Genomic DNA, 26,790 nt, shown 5'->3' with positions numbered 1-26,790 from the left:
TCGATATTTGGTGACGTAATCCGTTATGGGTGTGAGAGACATTTAATTCCGATTGTGCATAGGAACATTGTCGACCTAAATCTTCGCACTAGCGGGAATTCCTTTATCATTTTTTTTACCTGAGGTTGTTGTTGTCATTTTAAAAGTGTTGTTACATGTACTGGGAGAAGTCTTTGGAGCCTAAGACCCGGAAGTCCTATTTGATGGAAATAAGGAATTAATTTTCAAAAAAAAAAAAAAAAGTCCGAAAAGAGACCAGGAGGTCACGGGTTGGATCACAGGCGGAAACACTCATATTCTATTTTCTGTTACAATATTTATATAAGAAGGAGGCACGATTGATGTGAGATGGGCGGGTCGTTGAACTTTTTGTATATGTTACAAGACTAAATCATACCAAAAGGAACGATATGACCCGTATCAAATCAAATCGGGTAGAAAAGTGAACCCTTTGTCAGTTTAAATTTCGATTTACTACTTTAATTTTTCAATAAGACTAAAATGAACCAAAATCAGTAATACAAACTTATTTATAAGGTTGGCAGTTATATTTATTGTGAAGGGCTCTGAATTGTTGAACAAGCCGATAAATAAAGGTTAATGACTTAGACACTGATCCCTTATACCTACACATCACAAGGCCCGTGTTTGATATTGCTGGACGTTGTAATCTTGCAGGACATCAATAAACCGTTATCAGTAACGTTTCTGCTTTGAATATATTATTAAATGTAGGTAATATATGATGTATCACATATGAACGAGCTCTGAAGAATACGATTTGCCTTCTCCTATTAACACGCTTTTGACATTGAAGTCAGCTGTTGTAGTGAGCTAATCGAGGCCTGATAAACAACTTAAGGGGAGTTTACTCCCGAGGATTAGCAGGACTTGAAGTGGACACACACGCGCACAGTAAGAATGTACGATTTTACCTCAACTGACGGTATTGTGACGAGGTCTGGTGCGCACGTGCGGAGGAATTTGATAATTTCCGCAATAGTATGTCTTGTTCTAGGACTGACTTTCGGTCTTCTCATCGGAAGATTCGGTACATGTCCGGAGAAATCGGAAGGGAACGTTCAAAATGGCGTTTTCCTGCCAGGTGTCCCCGACCAAATTGTTCAAGACGGGGATCCTACCATCAGAGACGAAATCATCAACAATATCAAAAGTGACAACATCAGAGATTATCTAAGGTAAAAGTTTAGGAAAATGTGTGATTACGGCACACCCAAGTAAAAGCGGGATGCCAATTTTAGCCTTTTTATGCCTAGTCAGTAATAAGCCACGTGAAAAACACTTGAAAGTTATCTACATGAATTATATTTTTCAACAAACCAATTGCGTATAAAGGTGGAGGGATGTAAAACATAGTGTTAATGCTTAAGTTCATAAACATTCTATATTGGAGTAAAATTTGTTATTTTGTTGTCTTGATTGCTAATTAAGAAATGTTGTAAGTTTCAAGATTGAAGCCAGAAGTGGTCGAAAACTGTATTTCTTAGTCACGAGTTATGATCTGTACGGCGGTAATTATGACACTATTGAGGAATGATTCAGGTAATGATCAGGTAATAAACATGCGCGTGAGACGTACTATTGGAAACAAACATGTTATAAAAGATAAACCTATACTAAACAGAACATTTTAGCGGAAGGAATTATCCGTTTAGAAGAAAAATGTTTACGCGATAAATAAATTAAAATTGTGTAAAAGATAGACCTTCACTAGGAGAACAATAGATGTAATATAAATGACAACCACAAAATATATCTGGTGTTTTATGTACAAGACAAACGTACACTTGCGTAAATATATTGTTTGTAAAAGACAAAAATACTACCAGACTAAAGATTAGTAAGATTTCACAATCTATCCCCATATCTGATCCACCTTTCCCTACAATCGGGATTAACGATAACACATTGTAATCCTTATTAAGTGTATATTTTGTTTAGTCCAATGACAACTAAATGATAAATCTTCAGCGTCAGGGTTTTGGTTTTTTCGGTCTATGTAAAAATAGCGTGCTTTTCAGTTCAGTGAAATAGCGTGTTGTACATGATATCAAATTGCTGTATCATTTACATGTTACACATGTTACAGAGGGTACTAGACTTACACATACCAAATACACATTAAACTGTGTTCTCTGAATGGTGTATCTAAGTAGTGTGGTTATGGTGGTAAAGTTTAATATAGTGAAGGATTGAATAGGGTAATAAATTCTGTCTAGAGCAGCATAAACACTCAATCCTACATTTCTAACGGTTATTTCTGATACAACATACATAACATACCACAACTGTGTGTAGTCACATATACAATACATCACATCTGTGTGTAGTCACATATACAATACATCACATCTTTGTGTAGTCACATATACAATACATCACATCTGTGTGTAGTCACATATACAATACATCACATCTGTGTGTAGTCACATGTACAATACATCACATCTTTGTGTAGTCACATATACAATACATCACAGCTCTGTGTGTAGTCACATATACAATACATCACATCTGTGTGTAGTCACATATACAATACATCACATCTGTGTATAGTCACATATACAATACATCATATCTGTGTGTAGTCACATATACAAAACATCGCATCTGTGTGTAGTCACATATACAATACATCACATCTGTGTGTAGTCACATATACAATACATCATATCTGTGTGTAGTCACATATACAATACATCACATCTGTGTGTAGTCACATATACAATACATCACATCTTTGTGTAGTCACATATACAATACATCACATCTGTGTGTAGTCACATATACAATACATCACATCTGTGTGTAGTCACATATACAATACATCACATCTGTGTGTAGTCACATATACAATACATCACATCTGTGTGTAGTCACATATACAATACATCACATCTGTGTGTAGTCACATATACAATACATCACATCTTTGTGTAGTCACATATACAATACATCATATCTGTGTGTAGTCACATATACAATACATCACAGCTGTGTGTAGTCACATATACAATACATCACATCTTTGTGTAGTCACATATACAATACATCACATCTTTGTGTAGTCACATATACAATACATCACATCTGTGTGTAGTCACATATACAAAACATCACATCTGTGTGTAGTCACATATACAATACATCACATCTTTGTGTAGTCACATATACAATACATCACATCTGTGTGTAGTCACATATACAATACATCACATCTGTGTGTAGTCACATATACAATACATCACATCTTTGTGTAGTCACATATACAATACATCACATCTGTGTGTAGTCACATATACAATACATCACATCTGTGTGTAGTCACATATACAATACATCACATCTTTGTGTAGTCACTAATACAATACATCACATCTTTGTGTAGTCACTTATACAATACATCGCATCTGTGTGTGTAGTGACATATACACTAAATCACATCTTTGTGTAGTCACTTATACAATACATCAGAGCTCTATGTAGACACATTTAAAATACATCACATCTGTGTGTAGTCACATATACAATACATCATATCTGTGTGAAGTCACATATACAAAACATCGCATCTGTGTGTAGTCACATATACAATACATCACATCTGTGTGTAGTCACATATACAATACATCACATCTGTGTGTAGTCACATATACAATACATCACATCTTTGTGTAGTCACATATACAATACATCATATCTGTGTGTAGTCACATATACAATACATCACATCTGTGTGTAGTCACATATACAATTCATCACATCTTTGTGTAGTCACATATACAATACATCACATCTTTGTGTAGTCACATATACAATACATCATATCTTTGTGTAGTCACATATACAATTCATCACATCTGTGTATAGTCACATATACATCACATCTTTGTGTAGTCACATATACAATACATCACATCTGTGTGTAGTCACATATACAAAACATCGCATCTGTGTGTAGTCACATATACAATACATCACATCTTTGTGTATTCACATATACAATACATCACATCTTTGTGTAGTCACATATACAATACATTACATCTGTGTGTAGTCACATATACAATACATCACATCTGTGTGTAGTCACATATACAATACATCACATCTTTGTGTAGTCACATATACAATACATCACATCTGTGTGTAGTCACATATACAATACATCACATCTGTGTGTAGTCACATATACAATACATCACATCTGTGTGTAGTCACATATACAATACATCACATCTTTGTGTAGTCACATATACAATACATCACATCTGTGTGTAGTCACATATACAATACATCACATCTGTGTGTAGTCACATATACAATACATCACATCTGTGTGTAGTCACATATACAATACATCACATCTGTGTGTAGTCACATATACCATACATCACATCTTTGTGTAGTCACTTATACAATACATCACATCTGTGTGTAGTCACATATACAATACATCACGTCTGTATGTAATCATACACAATACATCACATCTGTGTGTAGTCATATATACAATACATCACATCTTTGTGTAGTCACATACACATGTAATACTCACTGCAGGGTCATTGAACAGAAAGACGGAGACGTAGGGGATTCTTGTTCCGCACTTTATTTGCAGGAACACAGGAGCCTGCAATGCACAGTGCATGCATTACAATTACACATAACATAAGACAGTTACTTATAATTTGCCTACAACGCTATGTTACATATTGGACAAATACTCACCAGGGGGAAAAAGTGCATGTGCACATGTTGCCGGCCAGATGCGGAATGACGTGACCTGAACCCGAGGACATATGCTTCGTGACACGCGCATGTTAAACTCTCACAGTCTCGCACAGCTCGTGCTAATTTCGCGTGCGCTGGAGACATAGAGAATTACGTACACCAGGTTACATAAACAATAAATCACATCTGTGTGTAGTCACATATAGAATACATCACATCTGTGTGTTGTCACATATACAATACATCATATCTGTATGTGTAATCACATATACAATACATCACAGTTCTGTTTGTAGTCACATATACAATACATCACATCTTTGTGTAGTCACATATACAATACATCACATCTGTGTGTAGTCACATATACAATACATCACAGCAGTGGGTAGTCACATACTCAATACATCATATTTGTGTGGAGTCACATACTCAATACATCATATCTTTGTGTAGTCACATATACAATACATCATGTCTGTATGTGTAGTCACATATACAATACATCACAGCTCTGTATGCAGTCACATATACAATGCATCACATCTGTGTGTAGTCACATATACAATATATCTTATCTGTGTGTAGTCACATATACAATACATCACAGCTCTGTATGTAGACACATATACAATATATCACATCTGTTTGTAGTCACATATACAATACATCACATCTGTGTGTAGTCACAAATACAACACATAACATCTGTGTGTAGTCATAAATGCAATACATTACATCTTTGTGTAGTCACATATACAATTCATCACATCTGTGTGTAGTCACATATACAATAAATCACAGCTCTGTATGTAGACACATATACAATACATCACATCTTTGTGTAGTCACATATACAATACATCACATCTGTGTGTAGTCACATACAATACATCACATCTGTGTGTAGTCACATATACAATACATCACATCTGTGTGTAGTCACATATACAATACATCACATCTGTGTGTAGACACATATACAATACATCACATCTGTGTGTAGACACATGTACAATACATCACAGATCTGTGTGTAGCCACATATACAATACATCACATCTGTGTGTTGCCACATATACAATACATCACAGCTATGCTGTGTGTAGTCATATCACAACCTCCTTACCTCCAATAGAATGCAATACAAAATATCACAATTGAGTGTAGACAAAGGCAATATCCTTCTCTTTAATACAATACAGTATAAAACACCTGTGTGCACGATCTTTATCTCTAATACATGTTTACAGAGCCTTGTCGGAGTTTCCCCATCTTGCTGGTACTGATGCTGACTACCGCCAAGCGAAAGAACTACACGACTTCTGGAAGCACGAAGGGTTGGATGAGGCTTACCTCACTCCTTATGACGTGTTACTTTCCTATCCAAACGTCACTGATGACGACATGATGAACCGGATAGAGTTGTTAAACGATACAGATGGGATAGTGTACCACTCCCCTTTAAGGGAAGCAATACTACACCCGTCTGAAAACAAGAGTAACGTTGTCCCTCCCTTCAATGCCTACTCTGCCCCAGGGGACGTAGTATCGGTACGTAAGAGGAGCGGGTAACCATATAAGGCATACTTATTGATTCTGATTTGTTTTGTATTGATTCTTCTTCCATTTCGGTCATTATTGTTGTGTACAAACAGATGTTGTGTTTTAAAAATAGCTTTGGCATCCTCATGAAAAATTATGAATATATAAAAAAAAAAATTATATGAAAATATACCCCATTTTGTTTTATTTTCAATTATGGTGGATAACAGTAATAATTGTTTTTAAAACGTTAGTTTTATCTGAATAATTTAGAAAATTATTAGATATTGTATCTCACTAACCAAGCGCAAATTTTGAACGTGTTTTAAACATTTCTTTCATTGTGACAAAATATATAAGGATGAAGAGAATGAGAATTATATCAGTCTTACATCCCTTACCCCTTAAATAAAAGAAATATATGTATTTATGAAACACCATGCCCCCGGTTGCAGCGAAATTAAAAAAAAACCCACATTGTCAAAAAACCAGAAAGGTCTTATCACAAGGAATACACACGCTAAATAAGAAAGCCCTACCTCTTACGGTGCAATAATTATGGGTGAACGTTGACAACAGACAAACAAACAGATCGAGCCACAAACAGACAGCACAAAAACAATATACCCCGGTCTTTCGATTCGCGGACATAACATGACTCATTAAACTGTCCTATTGTCGCAGTTTATTCGATATTCAAGATTCTGTTCCCCGCACTACGATTTTCATGAAAGATGTCGTCAACTGACTGACAACCTCATAACACAGGGTTTCAAGAGAAACAGGTTGGTGGAAATGATGAGAAAGTACAGTCGTCTTTATCATCTTACTGGGAATGATTTTTATTTCTTTGTGTGATATGAAGCTGGACATATTTGATGCTCGTTAGTTTGTCTGTTTGTTCCGTTGATGTATACTTTGAGAACATGACATTACATACTTGAATTGATCCAGATTTACCTGGCAGGTGTCGTCGGTGAAACAGTTACTGTACGTATTTCTAGTCTCCGTGTAAATGTTCCCTTTTGTTTATGTTTTGCTTTAGTTTTATTGAATTTGAGTTTGGATTATGATTCCGTTCACATTCCGTCGGCATTTCCTAGTGGTTTTAGTATTCATATATATTTCTTTTCATAATGACTCATGATCTGGTTATATGTTGAAATATTTTCACAATACATACCACCGTATCTTAATTTACACATTAAAATGCGCACAGCTGTTTCGTCCCTCTGACACCGAGGGTCAAACTTGTTGCAGCCTCCTTGGAATCGACCGAGGAACATGAAAGCGTGGAAAGAAATGTCAAATACGAGATGGAATGGTGCACTAATCCCTAAATTCAATACTTTTCAATCATTGTTAGTTTCAATAGAACGCCATATACATGTGTGCATTTTGACCGTGCCTGTAATCGAATAAATAAAGACGTGTCATGCAGGTTATGATAATATTTTACAGGAGCGTTTGGTTTATGTTAATTACGGGCGACTGGAAGACTACCGCTGGCTGAGGAACAACACCTCTGTCAACATCACGGGAGCCATTGTAATAGCCCGATATGGAAAAATCTTCCGAGGTGATAAGGTTGGTGACCGTTGTGTCTGACACTTAGAATTTTCTTTGTTGTTATTTGTTTTCAGATCGATTAGGAAACTATTTCCTGGTGAGATGTTAATTGTGTGATTCACATTGTATGGATTGTTTAGGAGTAATTTTTGTGCCTGTAAATCAATTATAATCATGTTAGACAAAGCTTGCGTCTAATTAGATGACAATAATTTAATATTTCTCGCGTCCTACAGGTTCACCTGGCTAGCGCATATGGCGCAATCGGTATTATTATTTACTCTGACCCTGCCGACTACACCTTGAACGGAAGTACGTCACATGTGTATCCGGACGACTGGTGGCTCCCTCCGTCTGGAGCACAGCGGGGCACTGTGTATCGCGGACTCGGGGACCCACTGACTCCAGGCTATCCTGCCACAGGTACATCCGTATCGGCTATGTCATGTCAAAGTTCGTATGACAGCCATACAATTTTCTTTATTTTCAAAATATCGCCAGCTTGTAATTATTATTATTACATTTATTTCATTTGTCGAGACACAGTCACGTGTTCTACAATTTTTATCTTTATTGCACTGTAAACTGGATAATTTATCATATCGAACCGCTTCGTTCTATTTTTAATAAAAAGGAATATCTGTTCACGCCACGCATCTTTATTTAAAAAAAAGTATTTGTTCGGCGCCCATCATTTGTGATTATAGACATGGAGGTAGACGGCCGACAAGATGGAGAAGCTAACACGAAGCGGTTTGCCTCACTTTCCAAAGAAAACCATTTATAAATACAGTAAAATGCACATTTTTGGTTTGTCTTAAATCACGCATAACAATAAGTCAAGGATTCAATCGGATCTGAAGGATTTCTGTAATGTTTGTTAAATGTGAGATGGATGGTTAAAAAAAATGAAATAAAACAATTAGTGCACTATTATTGGTTCAGTATGAGAAGTTATGGAGTAGAAAAAGAAATATCTAACCAATAACACGGCCATAAAGAATCTCATTACTATCCAACTAACTGATTGATAACGTTTCTTCAGACACGTCATACAGATACGCAGAAAATAGCAGCGAAGCTCAATTACCTACCATTCCCGCCCACCCTGTAGGTTACGGTATAGGACAGAATCTACTCAGGTAAGATATAACAAAGAGACAAAACGTTCGGCCCTGATGAAGAAAAAAAAACATTGGTTAACATATTTTGTTTTGTACAGCCGTATTCGATAAAAGTTGCCGCTTAATCCTTCAGATAGTGTTTCAGAATTCTAGACCAGGACCGGATGCACAGTCTTCAAGGTTTATGTGTTTACTCAGTTTTGACTTTGTTGGAATTTATCTTTTACAATCTTATACTTAAAAGCTAACCTTCCCCTCCATTCTTACATATACCGGATCACTCCTTGCTTCACGTGACTTTTACAACCAAATGATCTTTTTTTCTCTGAAACTGGGTGGGTTGTATATCTATCACATGGAATTGTGTTTTATTGACATTGTGATATTACAATTTTGGAAAGAGTAATGGCCCTCGTTTTCTTCAACATATTTCCTCCCTCAGAAATATCTTCCTGTGAATTGCATTGTGATGCATTAATTAAAAAAAAGTTATTGCCCTTTGGTCTTTTTAGGATGTTAATTTTGAAATTTTGTCCAGATATTTTTCTCAGTTTTCCATCCACCTCTTTAAAATTTGAAAAAATATGCTTTAATTTATCATTACGATATACAGCAGTGTTGCCCCTATTATCATTGTAACTTATCATTACCGTTTCCATAGCTGTATTGTTTCCGATATAGTAAATCCTGAATGTGTTACCACCCCGCGGTACTCATGTTTTCGTGTACCAAGTATTATGAGATAAAACTACAATTGCCACTATTTATAGCTCACTTGAATAGCGACACGCTTGTGAATATACTCACGTTCTTAAAAAGTAAGAAAATAGCAATTTACGATATTTATTGAATTATAGGACTAGTATACCTCGCCTATGGATTTTCCTCAGTCGCTCCTTAGGTTTAAAATTTAGGTCCTTAGCATCTCTGATGAGTCTTAGAAGGATGAAACAGATATACATGTATAATGTATAATGCAATATCTTTCTTAAATTTGTATCAAAAACTGCTATTCAATCCTTTCTCAAGCACTGTTCTTTCGTTGCCTCTAGGAGCTCTGTCACCTCACATTTCCGGTAATGGAATCTTACTGATTCCCGTCTAGTGAACATGCAGCAATGACAAGGGATTCTGCCAGTATCTCCTACTTCCTTCTTACAGTATATATACGTTCACGTCCTCATGTCTCACTTAACGTTCTTCACTGAACTTTTTATCCAATGATTCTTCAATGGACGTAGTACCACTTCTGTATTATGCGTTAGCTTAGTGTTAAACTCCTATGTTTCTTGTTTGATTTCCACCCCTTCGTTCTGTTACATCCCTTTTAATGAAATCCCGACCTCAGTATCACTCTTTTTTCCCCCAGTTTAATTGCCTTAGATTGGTTTTTTCTTAGATTCATAACAATTCATGTTAGCTATTGTCCTTTATACAGAATTTATTTGTACAACAAAAACAAAACCTAGCTGATTTTGTAGACTTATTAACTGTTGACTTTGAAAGTTAGGAAAATCTATACTATATATTTTTTATTGTATATTTTTATCATTACTATCATTACAGCGCTATGGCAGGAGAGGAGGCACCAGCTGACTGGAGAGGAGCATTGAATATTACCTATTACATTGGTGGAGAGCTCAATACACCAGGCTGGTTAGTATTTCGATAACAAGAACAGTGACCGTAAATTGTTGGGACGATCGTTTTCTTTTGTTGATACATGCTGGCCGTGATTCTAATTAAACGCACCCGTGTTCAATAACTTACGAAACATTACAGATTTGTTTCTCTTCTTGCTACATTTCTTTTACTCTTCCAAGCCCCCCCCCCCCTTTTTTTTTTAAAATTTTACTAATATCGTAATTCCTTGGCAAGCATTCAGCACCTCATCTACATATAAGACAAATTCGTGTGGTAGTGATGACATGCGTAAATGTATATGTTGTATTACGGTACAAACGTTTTACATCAATTTTTGTATTTTTCTGTTTCTCTGTAGGAAAATCAGAATGTTTATTTCAACACAAAATGCTATGAGGAGGACATACAATGCGTTTGGAATCATACGAGGGGCTATAGAACCGGGTAGGTTGAATTTCTTAGTCTTCTAAGTATCTACAATAACAATAACAAATTCATTACAAATAAAAATGATTCTTCTATTTTCCACAGACCGTTATGTGTTGGTGGGTAATCACAGAGATGCCTGGGTGTTCGGTGCTATGGACCCGTCCAGTGGTACTGCTGTGATGAAGGAAGTTTCTAGGGCGATGGGTAATCTGGTGAAACAAGGTAGATGTTAATTAATCGTCTACAATATTTCGACCAAAAATGGGTTTAATTATTGTATTAGTGGCCTTCCATCATTTGTTTGCTGATGATTTTCGTCCTTTTTGCCACGAGTACAAGTACAAAATGCATAATCCACACTATTATACTGCTAACCGATACCTATAGCTGCCTGCAGGTTTACAGCAAACGTAAATGTACTGGTTATAGATGCATTTCAGAGTTGTCTCAAACACGAAACTTCATTACAGATATCAACTAATTAATCATGGTAAATAAATGGATATCAGATGGATTTTACAAAATGTTTATTTAAGGAAGATGGCGACCTCGACGAACCATTATTTTCTGCAGTTGGGGCTCAGAGGAGTATGGACTTTTGGGATCGAACGAATGGGTAGAGGTACGATATTACACAAACTAGTCCATGGAAATGAAGTTCCTTTCTATAAATCTAAAGCGTTTTCCTAATCTCAACTTCCCTTCTCGATATGTGTATTCATATATAGTCTTACACTATATTGATTAATTGTTTTTCTCTCTATTTCAGTTATTTTACTTACAATAATATAGTTAAGTAGCGAAAGTTAATGCGCAACATTTTGTTTACAGCAATATGTGAAGAACCTAGGTTCACGGTCAGTTGCTTATATCAATGTAGACACCGCCGTGAATGGTACGTATCCTTATTTACCATGTACTACAGAGTTACTATAACCATACATACGTAATGTACATATACTCTTAAATTCTGCGCTGTACCTTCCTCTATTGTCTCGTTGTTGACTACATTTCCTGTTGTATGACAGACTTCGTTTTAGTCAAGTATAAACAACTGTACGTATCACTTTATATCAAAGTCAGTATCGACAAGTCTTGTACGGTGATAAGCACTCTCTTGCTAACTTAGGTATAGTCTTTAGAAATATATACTCTTGAATTCGGAAAAATCAAGGTCACGTCTTTGACATTTCCTCGATAAAATGACATGTGTTTTAATTGTGTCCCCGTGTGTTGCAGGGAATTATTCATTTCAAGCCTCCGGGACACCTTTGATGTATCAGTCGATATTCGACGCCACTAAACAGGTAGAAAGGACGACTAAACAAAAGATAAGTCAGAAGAGTTCTGACTATCTGTCTTTGCTACGCTGTCAATAGTCAGAACATACATCTGTATGCATATGTAACAACACGGAATGTTAGAGGCCAGTGCCTATGTCGACATTCGGACAAAGTTGCATATAATTAAGTAATTTTGTAGTTATAAGTTCGAAACAGTGGACGTTCGCTGACTCCATTACGTGCTTATTTAAGTAAATTTATTAGTTTATTTAAGTTATAAATATTGTTTGAATGTCGATCCGCGCAACGATTGCTTAAATTCTTCTTTTCATATTAAAACAATTAAGAAAATACCGACATCACCACAGAATCTTTATTCATACTTAGACCCGAGTCAATCCAAGTAGATAATGTCACGTTCCCGCAACCACCAGGCATATTAACGAGAATCAAACATATCCAACTGATATCACACAAAGAGACGGAACTTTTCCAAATGTGGTCGAAATCTTCAACCAGCACCTTTCGAATCCTGTGTTGGGAGTTATTTTTCGGAATAGCGATAGTGGTAGTGGGAACAAGTACTTGGATATCAAACAAGCTTCTGTATACTTGTGTTATTACATCTAATGAACTTGTAAGGAATGCTATTATTGTATGAATCATATCAAGTATGGTAAGTGTGTCCGAAGATAGTCATAGATACATGGTGGTCGGCAGTATCTTTTTGATCACGGCATGAGCTGTATTACGACTAAAGGTCTTCTAAGCTAGTATTATAAAGAAATACAATTAGATATTTATATTACATAGGTACTTAGATCTACCGGTAAAATACCAGTTATGTTTAATGCCATACACTTGTAAATGATGTTCAGTTCATCATTAGAGCCATATATAACCATTGATTGATGGATAGGTAGCCAATCCTGATGATGGAGACGTACAACAAGGTCTAAACACGGTCTACGACAAATGGCTCAGAAGCTTTCCCGCCCAGGACAACACCAAACCATAGTAAGTGGGCATTCAAATATGTAAGCAACATCACTGAACTTGTATCTAGGAACATCTTGACAAATGGTCTGTGTATCCGGTAAAAGTGGTTTCCTCATGAAGGTTGTACATTGTATTTCATGATTTTTGATACGTTAATTAGATTGTTATTTAAGCGATCCGTGCAATTATTTGTTGTTTGGTTTAGTACCCCGAGACAATATTACACCTCACTAAATACATCTGTATTATCGTATATGAGAGGTATCCGATATTATATCATGTTATATTGGAACTTACACACCGAAGTCCGTCCAATGCAACCTAAATGTTACTATTTGTTTACTTTTCAATCGTTACTTCTATTCCGTCTCCGATTCCTTGCTAAATTTCCTGGGTCTGTAAACCATTGCTGGCGTTTTATCATCAACATGTGAATCTCTGGACGGAGCAGTATGGGGACGCTTGGGGCAGGTAGTGACCACGCCGTGTTTGTACAACATGTCGGCATTCCGTGTGTGAGCATTCAGTATTCATACGACAGTGTAAGTTTAATTTACGCTCTCCTGCCTAAAGTACAAAGGGGTTTAAACCAATTATAAAAACACGCTAGAATTTGCATTTATAAGTGTATTGAGCATTTGAATGCATCACTTCAAGGAATATTGGCAGTGCCCGACTTAATGACCACTGAGAAACCAAATAAAGAGAAATCGTTAATGGTTGACATTGGTATTCAGATATAATTAATTCAAAATATTTAAGTGTAATATTATACATATATAAATATATATATATATATATATATATATAAACAGCTGGTAGTTTAACTTTCTGTTTCGAATATAAATAAAAACATCTTCTGCAGCTTACTTGAATACACATTTAGAGTTAGATACAAGAGCCACATAATGAATTAAACATGTAGCTGTTTCGTCCTTCTTGGACACGTCTGTGATGCTAAGGGCCTGAATTGACATATCAAACGCAGTATGTTTTTATAGGGAATTCCGGAGAAGGATTTAAACTCAGAACCAATGCAAGCCTAATTTCTTCACCGTAGGAAAGAATATACCAAATTAATTAGTGATTGGATTTTTATTGCATCATGTAGAATGGAAAGGCAGCTAAAAGATAAAAATGAATTATATAGATATTTTAACAAAGCACAGTCTGTATTTAATGATTTTGTTGTATTATCTCAAGGACATCAAATCATAACTCGATAAAATAATATATCCATTCGAAGATATGGGACTAGAACAGTTCTCTCAGCACGTAAAAACAACTTATATATCTCTGATTTAGCGCTACAGCGATTTAAATATGCATATTTGTAAAATATTTATAGAATGAGAGTGTCTAACAGTTCATTAATAAACTGTCTATGTAAAACTACAGACATATGATAAATACATTTTCTAGCAGCTCTAGTATATTCTGAATGTTTGTGTTGAAACACTTCCTCTCTACAGAATACCTATGAGATTGGGTCATATCCCTTGTATCACACTGTGTACGAGACATTCTACGCTGTAGATCAACTTATTGATAGAGGCTTCAAGGTAAAGTTATGTTCCCGTTTTTACCACACTATTAATTATTTGTATTTTTGGTGTATAACGATCTTATAATTTCATTTCTGTTAATATCTTTAATTTACTTCGAGTGCAGATACATGTATCCCAATGTTTTCAATGTAATTTAATAAGGCAAGTTTTGTAAAAATATTCCTGAGCTTCATAAATACCATTCGTCTAAAACGCTATTAGATACTAGTGTAGTAATATATAATTAGTCTATTTGCGATAAATTCTTTGGTCATGCATTGTTTGTGCACAAACATATTAACTATAAAGTTGTCCTGTAGTGTCACCAAGCCATGGCTCAAACCACAGCAGAGATGGTCAGGAATCTTGCCGACTCACTCATCATTCCTTTCGATGTAATGGACTTTGCTAACAATCTTCAGACATTAGTTAGCACACTGGATGCGGATTATGGAACACTCCTCAGAAATCATGGCATTCAGTTTGGTAGGTTCTCTTAGTAATAAATTCGTGTTGTTGGTTATCCGCAGATCACATGCGAGGGTCGATATGAAAGCAGTAACCGGTAGAAGGTTAAAGTTAAATTATTGTAAAATTACAAAACAATAATGAGTGAGACCAAGTTGTTGGTTTTAATTTTAGTTCTAGTTTAAAGATTTACAGTTTGGAATCAGGGAATGTGCGAGCGGTTTAGATCAAATTACTAAGAATAAAAGTTAAAAAATGAAAAAAAAACCTTTCGCAAAATGAAACAAAATTACATTTGTTTCTTTTAAATACAAATTAATGTTCTACTTACCCGAACAATGGATTTAGGGCGCTTCAAATAACTCATTCCGAATATATTCTCGTTATAAGGGAGTGTCAAAAAGTGATTTTCGTCTTTGGTACATGTGTATATCGAGGTCTTTGTATCTCCAGAATGGATAAAGCAGGCAGCAGACAACTTTTCTTCAGAAGCAGCGACATTCAAGACGTTGATTGATAATGTCAACAAGAACGAGTAAGATAAATGATTATTAATAATCCCGGTCTCTACATAGGATGATATGGTATTTTCAAAATGTTAAATAAAACTGTAAAAAAAAATGAAACGATGACAATATATGATCAAAGAATTTACACAGAGATCCTTGATAGCTACAAAAATCAAGTGATCCATAAGGGTAGGCGTCCGCAACATCGGCAGACTTCTGATCTTAATAAATGATATCATGTCAACAAATGAAATTATGGTTTATAACAAAGAAAACCACCACACACATTTACTGGGCACAGGATATATCCTAACCATGGCGACCATAACATAGTCTTATCAACGGAATATCCCTATATAGTGAGATAATATGTCGACTGTCGAAAGTTTCATGAAAATCAGAATAATCCCTTGTAAATTGAGGAAGTTAAGTTGCTACTGTTTAGAAATAAAAGCTTCACAGTAGGGGAATTCAAATCATCACACTTAAACTCGGTGGAAAACTTGGTTTCGTTGTAGAAAAAATTGCGGTTGACAGCTAATGTAGAAGGGCCTGCATGACCTTGATTTCAATTGTGTTTAAGTATATCTATTGAAAATGTTCATTAAATAAATTCCACTGTAAAGTTATCAGTGACAGCATTTTCACGCAAAATATTTCTTTACAGTCCGTTCGCCATTCGGCGAATTAACGATCAACTGATTTTGATGGAGCGAGCGTTCACGGATCCTTCTGGACTTCCAGGTCGACCTCAATCTAGGTATGGTTTAGATCGTATTGTGTTAAGTCACATTGACGGACATTTGTTATACTCGTTAAAACATTGAGTAATTGTGTTCAGTCACAATGGCGGACATTTGTGATACTCGTTAAAACATTGAGTAATTGTGTTCAGTCACATTGACGGACATTTGATATACTCGTTAAAACATTGTGTAATTGTGTTAAGTCACAATGTTATACTCGATAAAACATTGAGTAATTGTGTTGAGTCACATTGACGGACATTTGTTATACTCGTTAAAACGCTGAGTAATTGTGTTAAGTCACAATGACAGACTTTTGTTATACTCGTTAAAACATTGTGTAATTGTGTTAAGTCACAATGACAGACATTTGTTTTACTCGTTAAAACATTGAGTAATTGTGTTAAGTCACAATGACAGACATTTGTTATACTCGTTAAAACATTGAGTAATTGTGTTAAGTCACATTGACGGCATTTGTTATACTCGTTAAAACATTGAGTAATTGTGTTAAGTCACAATGACAGACATTTGTTTAACTCGTTAAAACATTGTGTAATTGTGTTAAGTCACAATGACGGACATTTGTTTAACTCGTTAAAACATTGAGTAATTGTGTTAAGTCACATTGACGGCATTTGTTATACTCGTTAAAACATTGAGTAATTGTGTTAAGTCACAATGACAGACATTTGTTTAACTCGTTAAAACATTGAGTAATTGTGTTAAGTCACATTGACGGCATTTGTTATACTCGTTAAAACACTGAGTAATTGTGCTAAGTCACAATGACAGACATTTGGTATACTCGTTAAAACATTGAGTAATTGTGTTAAGTCACATTGACGGCATTTGTTATACTCGTTAAAACACTGAGTAATTGTGTTAAGTCACAATGACATACATTTGTTTAACTCGTTAAAACATTGTATAATTGTGTTAATTGTGTTTAACTCGTTAAAACATTGAATTGTGTTAAGTCATATTTGTTATACTCGTTAAAACACTGAGTAATTGTGTTAAGTCACAATGACATACATTTGTTTAACTCGTTAAAACATTGTATAATTGTGTTAAGTCACAATGACGGACATTTGTTTAACTCGTTAAAACATTGAGTAATTGTGTTAAGTCACATTTTGTTAAAAAACACTGAGTAATTGTGCTAAGTCACAATGACAGACATTTGGTATACTCGTTAAAACATTGAGTAATTGTGTTAAGTCACATTGACGGCATTTGTTATACTCGTTAAAACATTGAGTAATTGTGTTGAGTCACAATGACAGACATTTGTTATACTCGTTAAAACATTAAGTCATTTGGTATACTTTTTAAAACAGTGAGTAATTGTGTAAAGTCACAATGACAGACATTTATTATACTTTTTAAAACATTGTGTAATTGTGTTGAGTCACAATGACAGACATTTATTATACTTTTTAAAACATTGTGTAATTGTGTTGAGTCACAATGACAGACATTTATTATACTTTTTAAAAGAGTGAGTAATTGTGTTGAGTCTCAATGACGGACATTTGTTATACTTTTTAAAACATTGTGTAATTGTGTTGAGTCTCAATGACGGACATTTGTTATACTTTTTAAAACAGTGAGTAATTGTGTTGAGTCACAATGACAGACATTTATTATACTTTTTAAAACATTGTGTAATTGTGTTGAGTCTCAATGACAGACATTTGTTATACTCGTTAAAACATTAAGTGATTTGGTATACTTGTTAAAACATTGTGTAATTGTGTTGAGTCTCAATGACAGACATTTGGTATACTTGTTAAAACATTGCGTAATTGTGTTAAGTCACAATGACAGAAATTTGTTATACTCGTTAAAACAGTGAGTAATTGTGTTAAGTCACAATGACAGACATTTATTATAGTTTTTAAAACATTGTGTAATTGTGTTGAGTCACAATGACAGACATTTATTATACTTTTTAAAACATTGTGTAATTGTGTTGAGTCTCAATGACAGACATTTGTTATACTTGTTAAAACATTAAGTCATTTGGTATACTTGTTAAAACATTGTGTAATTGTGTTGAGTCTCAATGACAGACATTTGGTATACTCGTTAAAACATTAAGTCATTTGGTATACTTGTTAAAACATTGTGTAATTGTGTTGAGTCTCAATGACAGACATTTGGTATACTTGTTAAAACATTGCGTAATTGTGTTAAGTCACAATGACAGAAATTTGTTATACTCGTTAAAACAGTGAGTAATTGTGTTAAGTCACAATGACAGACATTTGTTTTAGTCGTTAAAACAGTGAGTAATTGTGTTGAGTCACAATGACAGACATTTATTATACTTGTTAAAACAGTGAGTAATTGTGTTGAGTCTCAATGACGGACATTTGTTACACTCGTTAAAACATTGAGTAATTGTGTTGAGTCACAATGACAGACATTTATTATACTTGTTAAAACAGTGAGTAATTGTGTTGAGTCACAATGACGGACATTTGTTATACTCGATAAAACATTAAGTAATTGTGTTGAGTCACAATGACACATTTGTTATACTCGAAAAACATTGAGTAATTGTGTTGAGTCACAATGACGGACATTTGTTATACTCATTCTGATTCTTGTATATGTGTTGCCCGTGATAGGTGTGTATTTACTTACTCTCATCTCCTTGACTTTAGACATATCCTATTTGCGGAGAGTAGTGTGAATACCTATGCGGGAAGCAGCTTTCCAGGCCTGGTTGATGCTTTATTTGAAATAGAGTCGAAAGTGGAAGCAGAGGCACGATGGGAGATTGTGAAGCACCATTTTTCAGTGATCGTATTTACAATTAACTCAGCACAGTCAACGCTCAGAGAAGTGTCCACATTTATGCCAGAACTTCAAGACCTACAGTAAAAATGTTTTTGTTAAAGTCACAAGCGCAGTAATGAAACAGAACCTATGTAAGGCATACTTTTTATCCTGTAGTGATCCTTATTCTAATTAATTTCCATTTATTTCTGTTGCACTTTCAAAAATCTAATATTTACGAGACGACTTTTTTCAATATTGTACCAAACACTGTACCAAATAATACCAATACATTTCAAAAAAATGTTATCATACACACGTAACACCGATTTCATGTTTAACCAGTCTTGTGTAACACCGTTAAGCTCATAAACTGACGATGAACCCTAACCAGGTAACTGAGGAGAATATTAATTAGTATTTCACATTAACTGTCTCTCTTGTTTTTCCTTCACTTGTTCTTCCTCTTGTTTTATGATATCAGTAAGCTCAGAATATGCAAGACATGTTCTGAGATTCGGACAGACAAGAAGTACTCCACTCCTGTGTGTTGCTTATGTTGATACGTGATAAAAACGAGAGACGTAAAAGTATTGTGAAATAGTAATGTTATATTTTTTAAACGCTTACCTTGGCTCTGTAGACAAGAGAAACACGATTCATATGAAATGTCACGATATCATTGCTTCAGTACAGGACAGTAAATATTGTGAATACGTGTTTTGAGAGCACGGATCTTGCATACATCTACATATGTTTTCTCTGTAGTATTATTTGTTTATTGTGTTGTACAAACCTCGGTAACATCACAAAATTGTTTAGGTTCGCCTGAGTGAGGCCTGGAGTAATATCATATCTGTTCCGTTACTTTGCTTGCGTTGTAACCAGCCTGAGGATGTGAACACACTGTAAATATAAGTATGTAAACGGATCACAACCAAAGGTAACATATCGTCTTTAGAGTACATGTAAGCTACCGCGTTCAATTGTCTCGTGTATAGTTTATTTCCCTTTTCCCTTGTATTTGCTTTGTTTTCGTCACTCTTGCTCACTTCTTGAAAATTTGATTATAATTCTCTCGCTTAAAATGTTTGTAATTCTATAATTACATTTTTTTCTTTGAAATCTTAGAATTATGAAGTTGTCACTGTTATCTATCAATACAAACTGGTTTTTGTGTGATTATTTAAGCTAAGAACCTGATGCTATTGAAGCAAAACGAGCATTTAGCAGAAACCTACAAAGGGAAATGATTGAGTCCTGTATGTAAAAAATATGTGATGACCCGTTTCAAAATAAAATTTCATGAGGAGTTACGTTTCTAGTTATCTATTACCAGGAGACCTGCAGTAGATACATTTCTTGGTCGCCTTGGATGGATTTCTGTCTAAAGAATTTTGTATTTATCAACAGCGTGTTTTAATGGAAATCCGACGAATGTGCCAATGGTTGATATTAAGTAGACACGACAAACCACAATCACTGTGATAACTCTAAGGCTTAAGACCGGCATTATCCTTTCTCCGTTTGCTAAATATATCGTACATATTCCTTCCAGAGTTAAAAGCAAGAAATTCAAGCGTTAATGACTCTCACAAAAATAGATAAAAATCAACTACCTAAGCATGTATGTTTGTATAATGTATCAGTTGAGGCTCTCGAGGTTGCGACATCAATCTAAAAAGCCGAACTATTTTTTAGCAAGATATCATTTACACACGTTAAGATAAATTTGTATTGATATGATACAACTTATTGTGTCATGTTTGAAACTAGGCTCAGAAATAAATAAAAAAATTCTATAAATACACATGTTTTTCCATATACTACATTCCATAAGAAAGGACAACATAAACAATCGAACACAAAATTATGTATGAAATGCAGATTTCGGGATGTTCGGTGGTCTGTATAAACTCTTGTGGGTTTATACAATGCAGACTCCTTGGTGCATGGCTGACCACATCCGAGGGTGAAGTCGATCGAACATTCCTGACATCAACCACCGTATATAATAACACATCATGTACGAGGTCGGATATTTTCGGCATGCTTCGGACGCCCACATAAATTACAGGCAGCGTGTACAATTTTGAGGACCCAGTCCACACATATCCCTCCAAAGCAGAACAATACAAAAACCTGTTTTCCTAACATCATCTTACACCGATGCAGAAAATACTTTCTGTTGTTGTATACTTTGTTCTCATTTGAGAACGTAGTATCATTTTCTTGGATTGTACATGGTAGGTGCCGCCGATAAAGCAGAAGACGCTTATTCTTCCGGGACACCTGGTCTTATTCATCATGTACCTTTCCAGAAGGAATCATGTATATAATTCGTTTATTCATATTTGCCCTAGTTTTAATTGGATTATGATTGCGTTGACATGTTGATATTTTCATGTTGTTTGAGTGCAATGATTTTGTATTTCTTTTTCTTTCTGTGTGTACTGATTACGATATCCGACAGAAAGAACAAGCATGCCTCCTATAGTACAGTTCTGCAAAATGAAGCTGCAGGCACATGATCACAGACAAATGTGAGCAAATACGGCTGATTTTCAATAAATACATATATGTTTTGCTGGTCACGTTAACTGCATAGGCCACCATTATGAAGATTGTACGAAAGACATACAAGTGAATAAAACCTTTTAATACAAATTTAGATTTCGATACGGTGGAGCCAGACAATTAATTGAACTCAATCATACAGCTTTTTCGTCCTTCTAGAACTGGTCAGTGATGCTAAGGGCATGAATTCTTCATCTGTCTACAACACTTTGGGTATGCGTGTAAAAGTTGAAGTTGTTGTGGTAATGGATGATTAATTTCATACTAAATTTTATTTCATAAGATTTACAAGTAATCCGACTTTTGACAGAATCCTGACATTTGCACTATAGAGGAAAATAAAAATTACAGTGGGTTTCTGAGGAAAAGAACTTTTGCGAAATTTATAGAACCCAGTTATTTATAGTAATTTTCCCACTGACTTGTGGAATGTCAACAGGAATAAGAGCGTGGTTGCTGGTCGTATCCGGATCTCCACACATAGACCAGTGTATGAGGTTTCCGCCTCTGTTTTCTTGTATATTTAGGTATCGCTTTTGTGCCCTTTCACATTTGAGCTGAGCGATACATTATTTTGTTTAAGCCTGTAAAAGTGTTACTAAAATGTTTGGAAATCATTCAGACGTAGATAAGTTGGATTATTGGAGTGATTTTCTTGTTGAGCAGCTGAGACCAGTTTTAATGATAATTTCAGGCTATTTAGTTCTTGGTACCGTGGGGAACGTGTTTGTTATGTATATTTACTGGTTCGGCAACAAAACATCAGGCGAAGACCGCTTCTTTATACCGTTTCTTGCCTTATTTGATCTTTGTGCAAATGCAGTGTGCTCTGGTTCTGAAATTATAACGGAAGTGAATCCCTTACGTTTTGACAGTGATATCGTGTGCAGACTAATGGCATTGTCAAGCATAGCATTTGTGACTATGTCCTCTCACCTTCTTCTCCTCATCACCATCGACCGCTATCTCAAGATCTGTACACCGTTTAAGTCACAGATGACACTCAGAAGGAAAAAAATCGCTCTTGTTTTCATCGTCTTTGCTGGAACTGTTGTGGCATTGCCTTCTTTAGGATTATACGGGTCCGTGGCCGTGACGATGTGGGAAGGGAACGTTACAGGAAGGCTGTGTATCAATGTCCCGTCAGGAGAGACAAGAATATGGCATCTGACTTACAAAACAGTGATGTTTTTATACGGGTCCGTTCATTTTCTAGCGTTAGTTGTGTTATACATACTAATGTTAAGGTCCATATACATCCAAAGCAGAACACGTCATCGGCTACAATCTTGCCAGTGGCAGCGTCCTACACGTGGGACACAAGTCCGAGAACAAACGAAAATAGTGTCACAATCAGACAAAAGAGCAGGAGAGAACTGTGTTACAGATACACCTGGACACACCTCTTCTTATTCCATAGCGACTATCAGTGACGGGATGATGGTCCCAGGAAATCTCCCGGGAGGTGAAATGGAACCAGTAACTAATAATAGATCCAACTACAGTCTGGACGTGTCTTGTCAGGATGATGGAGGTAGACTGATGGTAAAGAGTGATACAGTAGATACACAAACTAACCAAAACAGAGCATCAGATATTCCAGGATTACAAAAACAGGATGCCAAACTTGTGAAATCTACTAAACGCTTCAAAATCAAGGGTTTGCGACTAACGTTAGTTTTTCTAGTTATCTCTATCGTTTATGCTATAACTATCGGTTTAAAACTTGTTCTAATGACCATTGAATCTGCCAAGGAAAACTTCTGGATTACAATGACTCCGTCGGAATTCGTCTGGTTTAGATTTTTGTACTGTGTCTTTGTAGTCAACTTTATCGTCAATCCGTTTGTATATGGTTTCCTTGATCGAAAATTTCAGCAAATCGTGAGGAAACAGTGTACTTGTAGATGAAAAACTTAAACAATGCTAGCCAGCGAGGAAACGGTGATTTTTTTTAGAGGGAACACTTAAAGAATGACGGTTGGCGAGGAAACGGTATGAAAAATGTAGACACTTTGAAGTAAATAGTGTGCTTGTAGACTGTGATGATAACGTTATGGTTGTAGAGAAAACCCCTTTAACAAGGACCGCGAGGATAATTGGTGCTTGCAGGGCTAAAAAGTGCGAGATATTATGACGTTTAGAGATGAGTGTCGCAGGATGTATCGTCAATGTCAGGTTGAATTCATGGACCAGAGTATATATCGTCCTCAAATTCATCACATCGTAAATTGTTTTGATCAAACATTTGATATCGTATGTGGATTAATTGTAATTATTCTAAACAACGCTAGTAAGTATCATGTACAACATTGTTTACAAAGTTAAAAAAAAACAAGATACTTGTGTATATTCTGAACCGTGTCCAATCTTTGGATAAATTAAAGTGTAACCTGCAAGTTCTATTGCAGCAAAATTAGTTTGCAAAAGAAGAACTCGAAATGACATTTTTGATAAGCCTAGATTTAACGTGTAGATGTGCGTGTTACATTTTGTATATAGGTTTCCTGTAACTCATTTAAAGCGTGTAGGATGATGCACTGGTGGTTTAAAGATTAAAAACATGGATGTAATCAATAAGTATTTTAGAAATGTATTTAATATAAGTTGTGTCAAAAACATAATTAGAGCCCTTGTTCAAATCATTGCTAATTGAATTTCACTGAAAATTAGTTGTACAATGTGTGTCATTTTTGTTGGAACCGCTACGTCTATGACTGGACCGGAAAGTAGTTTAAGATAAACAGAAGATTGAGATGAAGCTAAAAATAAATAGTAGTTTGAGATGAAACTAAAAATAAACAGTAGTTTGAGATAAAGTTTGAAATAAACAAAAGGTTGATATAACGTTTACACAAGAGATCTCAGTGGGATCTTGGCTCCCACCATTATTCAATCTTTATATGCTCTTTGAAAGTTGGATCTTTTCCCTTCTTTTCTCCTCTCTGTTTTTGATCTTATTGATAAGACAGTTGAACATTCCTTTGCAGAAATAGTGATAATAATCTTTACCTGCCAAATCCAATATGGCCGCCTGGCAGCAATTTTTCTTCTTCTGGTCAGTCCCAAAATCAAAGGAACACAAGGAGAGATCAAAGGGAATATACGTATGAAATTTGAGAGATATCCGTTGAGTACTTCTTACGAAATAGCAATAACAATCTATATTAGGCAAAATCGAACATGGTTGCCTGTCGGTCATTTTTTTTTTTTTGCTTTTGCTTTTCTGATCAGTCCCAAACTCAAACAGGCACAACTAGGGACCTGAAGGAACCTATACATGAAATTTGAGAACGAACTAGAGAGAAGATCTCAAGAAATAATGATAACAAACTTTCGAAGTCAAAATCCAAGATGGCCGCTTGTGGGCCATTTTCTTTTACTGATCAGCACCAAAATCAAACATGGCAGAAACAAGGAACAAGGACAGCGTACACGTGAAGTTTGAGAAAGCTCTATGCTATAGTTCCCAAGAAATAGCGATAAAAAACTTCCAAAGTCAAAATCTAAGATGTCCATTTGTCTGTCATTTCGTTTTTATGGTCAGTCCCTAAATCAGATGGGCACAACTAGGGACAAAGGGGAACCTACATTTAAAATTTAAGAAAGATCCAGTGAATACTTTTCAAGGAATAGCAATAACAAACTTTCTAAGTCAAAATCCAAGATGGCCGCCTTTCGGTCATTTTGTTTTTCTGATCAGATCCAAAATCGATGGTCACAACTAGGGACTAAGTGGAACCTACATATAAAATTTGAGAAAGATCTATATAGTAGTTCTTAAAAAATAGCGATAACAAACTTCATTGAAAAGATCCAAGATGACAGCCTGTCGGCCTTTTTGTTTTTTCCATCCGTCCCAAAATCAAACGGGCACAACTAGGGACAAGGAAAACCTACACATGCAATTTGACAAAGATCTATACAGCAGTTCTCAAGAAATAGCAATAACAAACTTTCGAAATCAAAATTCAAGATGTTCATCTGTCAGCCATATTGTTTTTCTCATCAGACCCAAAATCAAACTGGCACAACTAGGGAACAAGGAGAACATATACAAGAGATTTAAGAAAGATCCATCAAGTACGTTTCAAGAAATAGCAATAACAAACTTTAAAAGTTAAAATATAAGATTGCCACCTGTCGGCTTATCTGGTTTTTGATCACACCCAAAATCAAATGGACACAACTAGAGACAAAGGGAAACCTACATATGAAATTTGAGAGAGATCCGTCTCTTCCTTTTCAAGTAATAACGATAACAAACTTCATTTGAAAAAATCCGAGATGGATGCCTATCGGCCATTTTTTTTTATCAGTCCCAAAATCAAAAGGGCACAACTAGGGACCAAGGGGAACCTACATATACAATTTGAGAAAGGTCCATCCAGTACTTCTCAAGAAATAGCGATAACGAAAATTGTTTCCGGAAGGACGGGCCACGGACCACGGACGCAGAGCAATTTGAATAGCCCACCATCTGATGATGGTTGGGTAATACACAGAGGTTTGAGATGAAGTTTTAAAATAGAGTATTTTGGGATAAAGTTTAAAGATATAGAGTAGTTTGAGATCAAGTTTTTAGATAAAAAGTAGTTTGAGATAAAGTACATGTTATTTCTGATGTTTACATCTACGTATAATGGTATTTCATTGACCCAAGTGATATAATAAATATATCTATGAAAAGTTCATCAACAGGTTGGGGGCAATTGTCAGCACTTATAAGCTTTGATGGATTGACAGATGGACGGACATATGGTAATTCAAATGTGAATACACCGATACAAACTTACCGACAGGAG

The 26,790-nt window shown here is 35.4% G+C and overlaps 2 protein-coding genes across 2 annotated transcripts; both read left to right on the top strand.

Annotated features, from left to right (window-relative positions):
* The first annotated feature begins 921 nt into the window (after positions 1-921).
* Positions 922-20,689, top strand: LOC132549105 (N-acetylated-alpha-linked acidic dipeptidase 2-like). Its single transcript, XM_060213023.1, has 18 exons — positions 922-1,199; positions 6,009-6,309; positions 7,762-7,887; positions 8,106-8,292; positions 8,915-9,011; positions 10,560-10,649; positions 10,996-11,081; positions 11,169-11,288; positions 11,603-11,688; positions 11,898-11,961; positions 12,306-12,373; positions 13,269-13,366; positions 13,800-13,890; positions 14,821-14,910; positions 15,216-15,381; positions 15,817-15,898; positions 16,540-16,632; positions 19,294-20,689. The coding sequence occupies exons 1-18, from the start codon at positions 922-924 to the stop codon at positions 19,511-19,513; spliced, it is 2,343 nt and encodes a 780-aa protein (XP_060069006.1). The 3' UTR covers positions 19,514-20,689.
* A 1,899-nt stretch (positions 20,690-22,588) lies between these two features.
* On the top strand, positions 22,589-23,896 carry LOC132549143 (uncharacterized). The gene has a single exon (XM_060213065.1). The coding sequence runs from the start codon at positions 22,589-22,591 to the stop codon at positions 23,894-23,896; it is 1,308 nt and encodes a 435-aa protein (XP_060069048.1).
* Positions 23,897-26,790: the final 2,894 nt, after the last annotated feature.

This window comes from Ylistrum balloti, unplaced genomic scaffold (genome assembly GCF_031769215.1).
Source record: "Ylistrum balloti isolate Yb309-2 unplaced genomic scaffold, AGI_CSIRO_Ybal_v1 Utg370042, whole genome shotgun sequence".
Lineage (NCBI taxonomy): Eukaryota > Metazoa > Mollusca > Bivalvia > Pectinida > Pectinidae > Ylistrum > Ylistrum balloti.
Note: the sequence above shows the minus strand (reverse complement) of the source record. Positions and strands in the feature narration are given on the sequence as shown.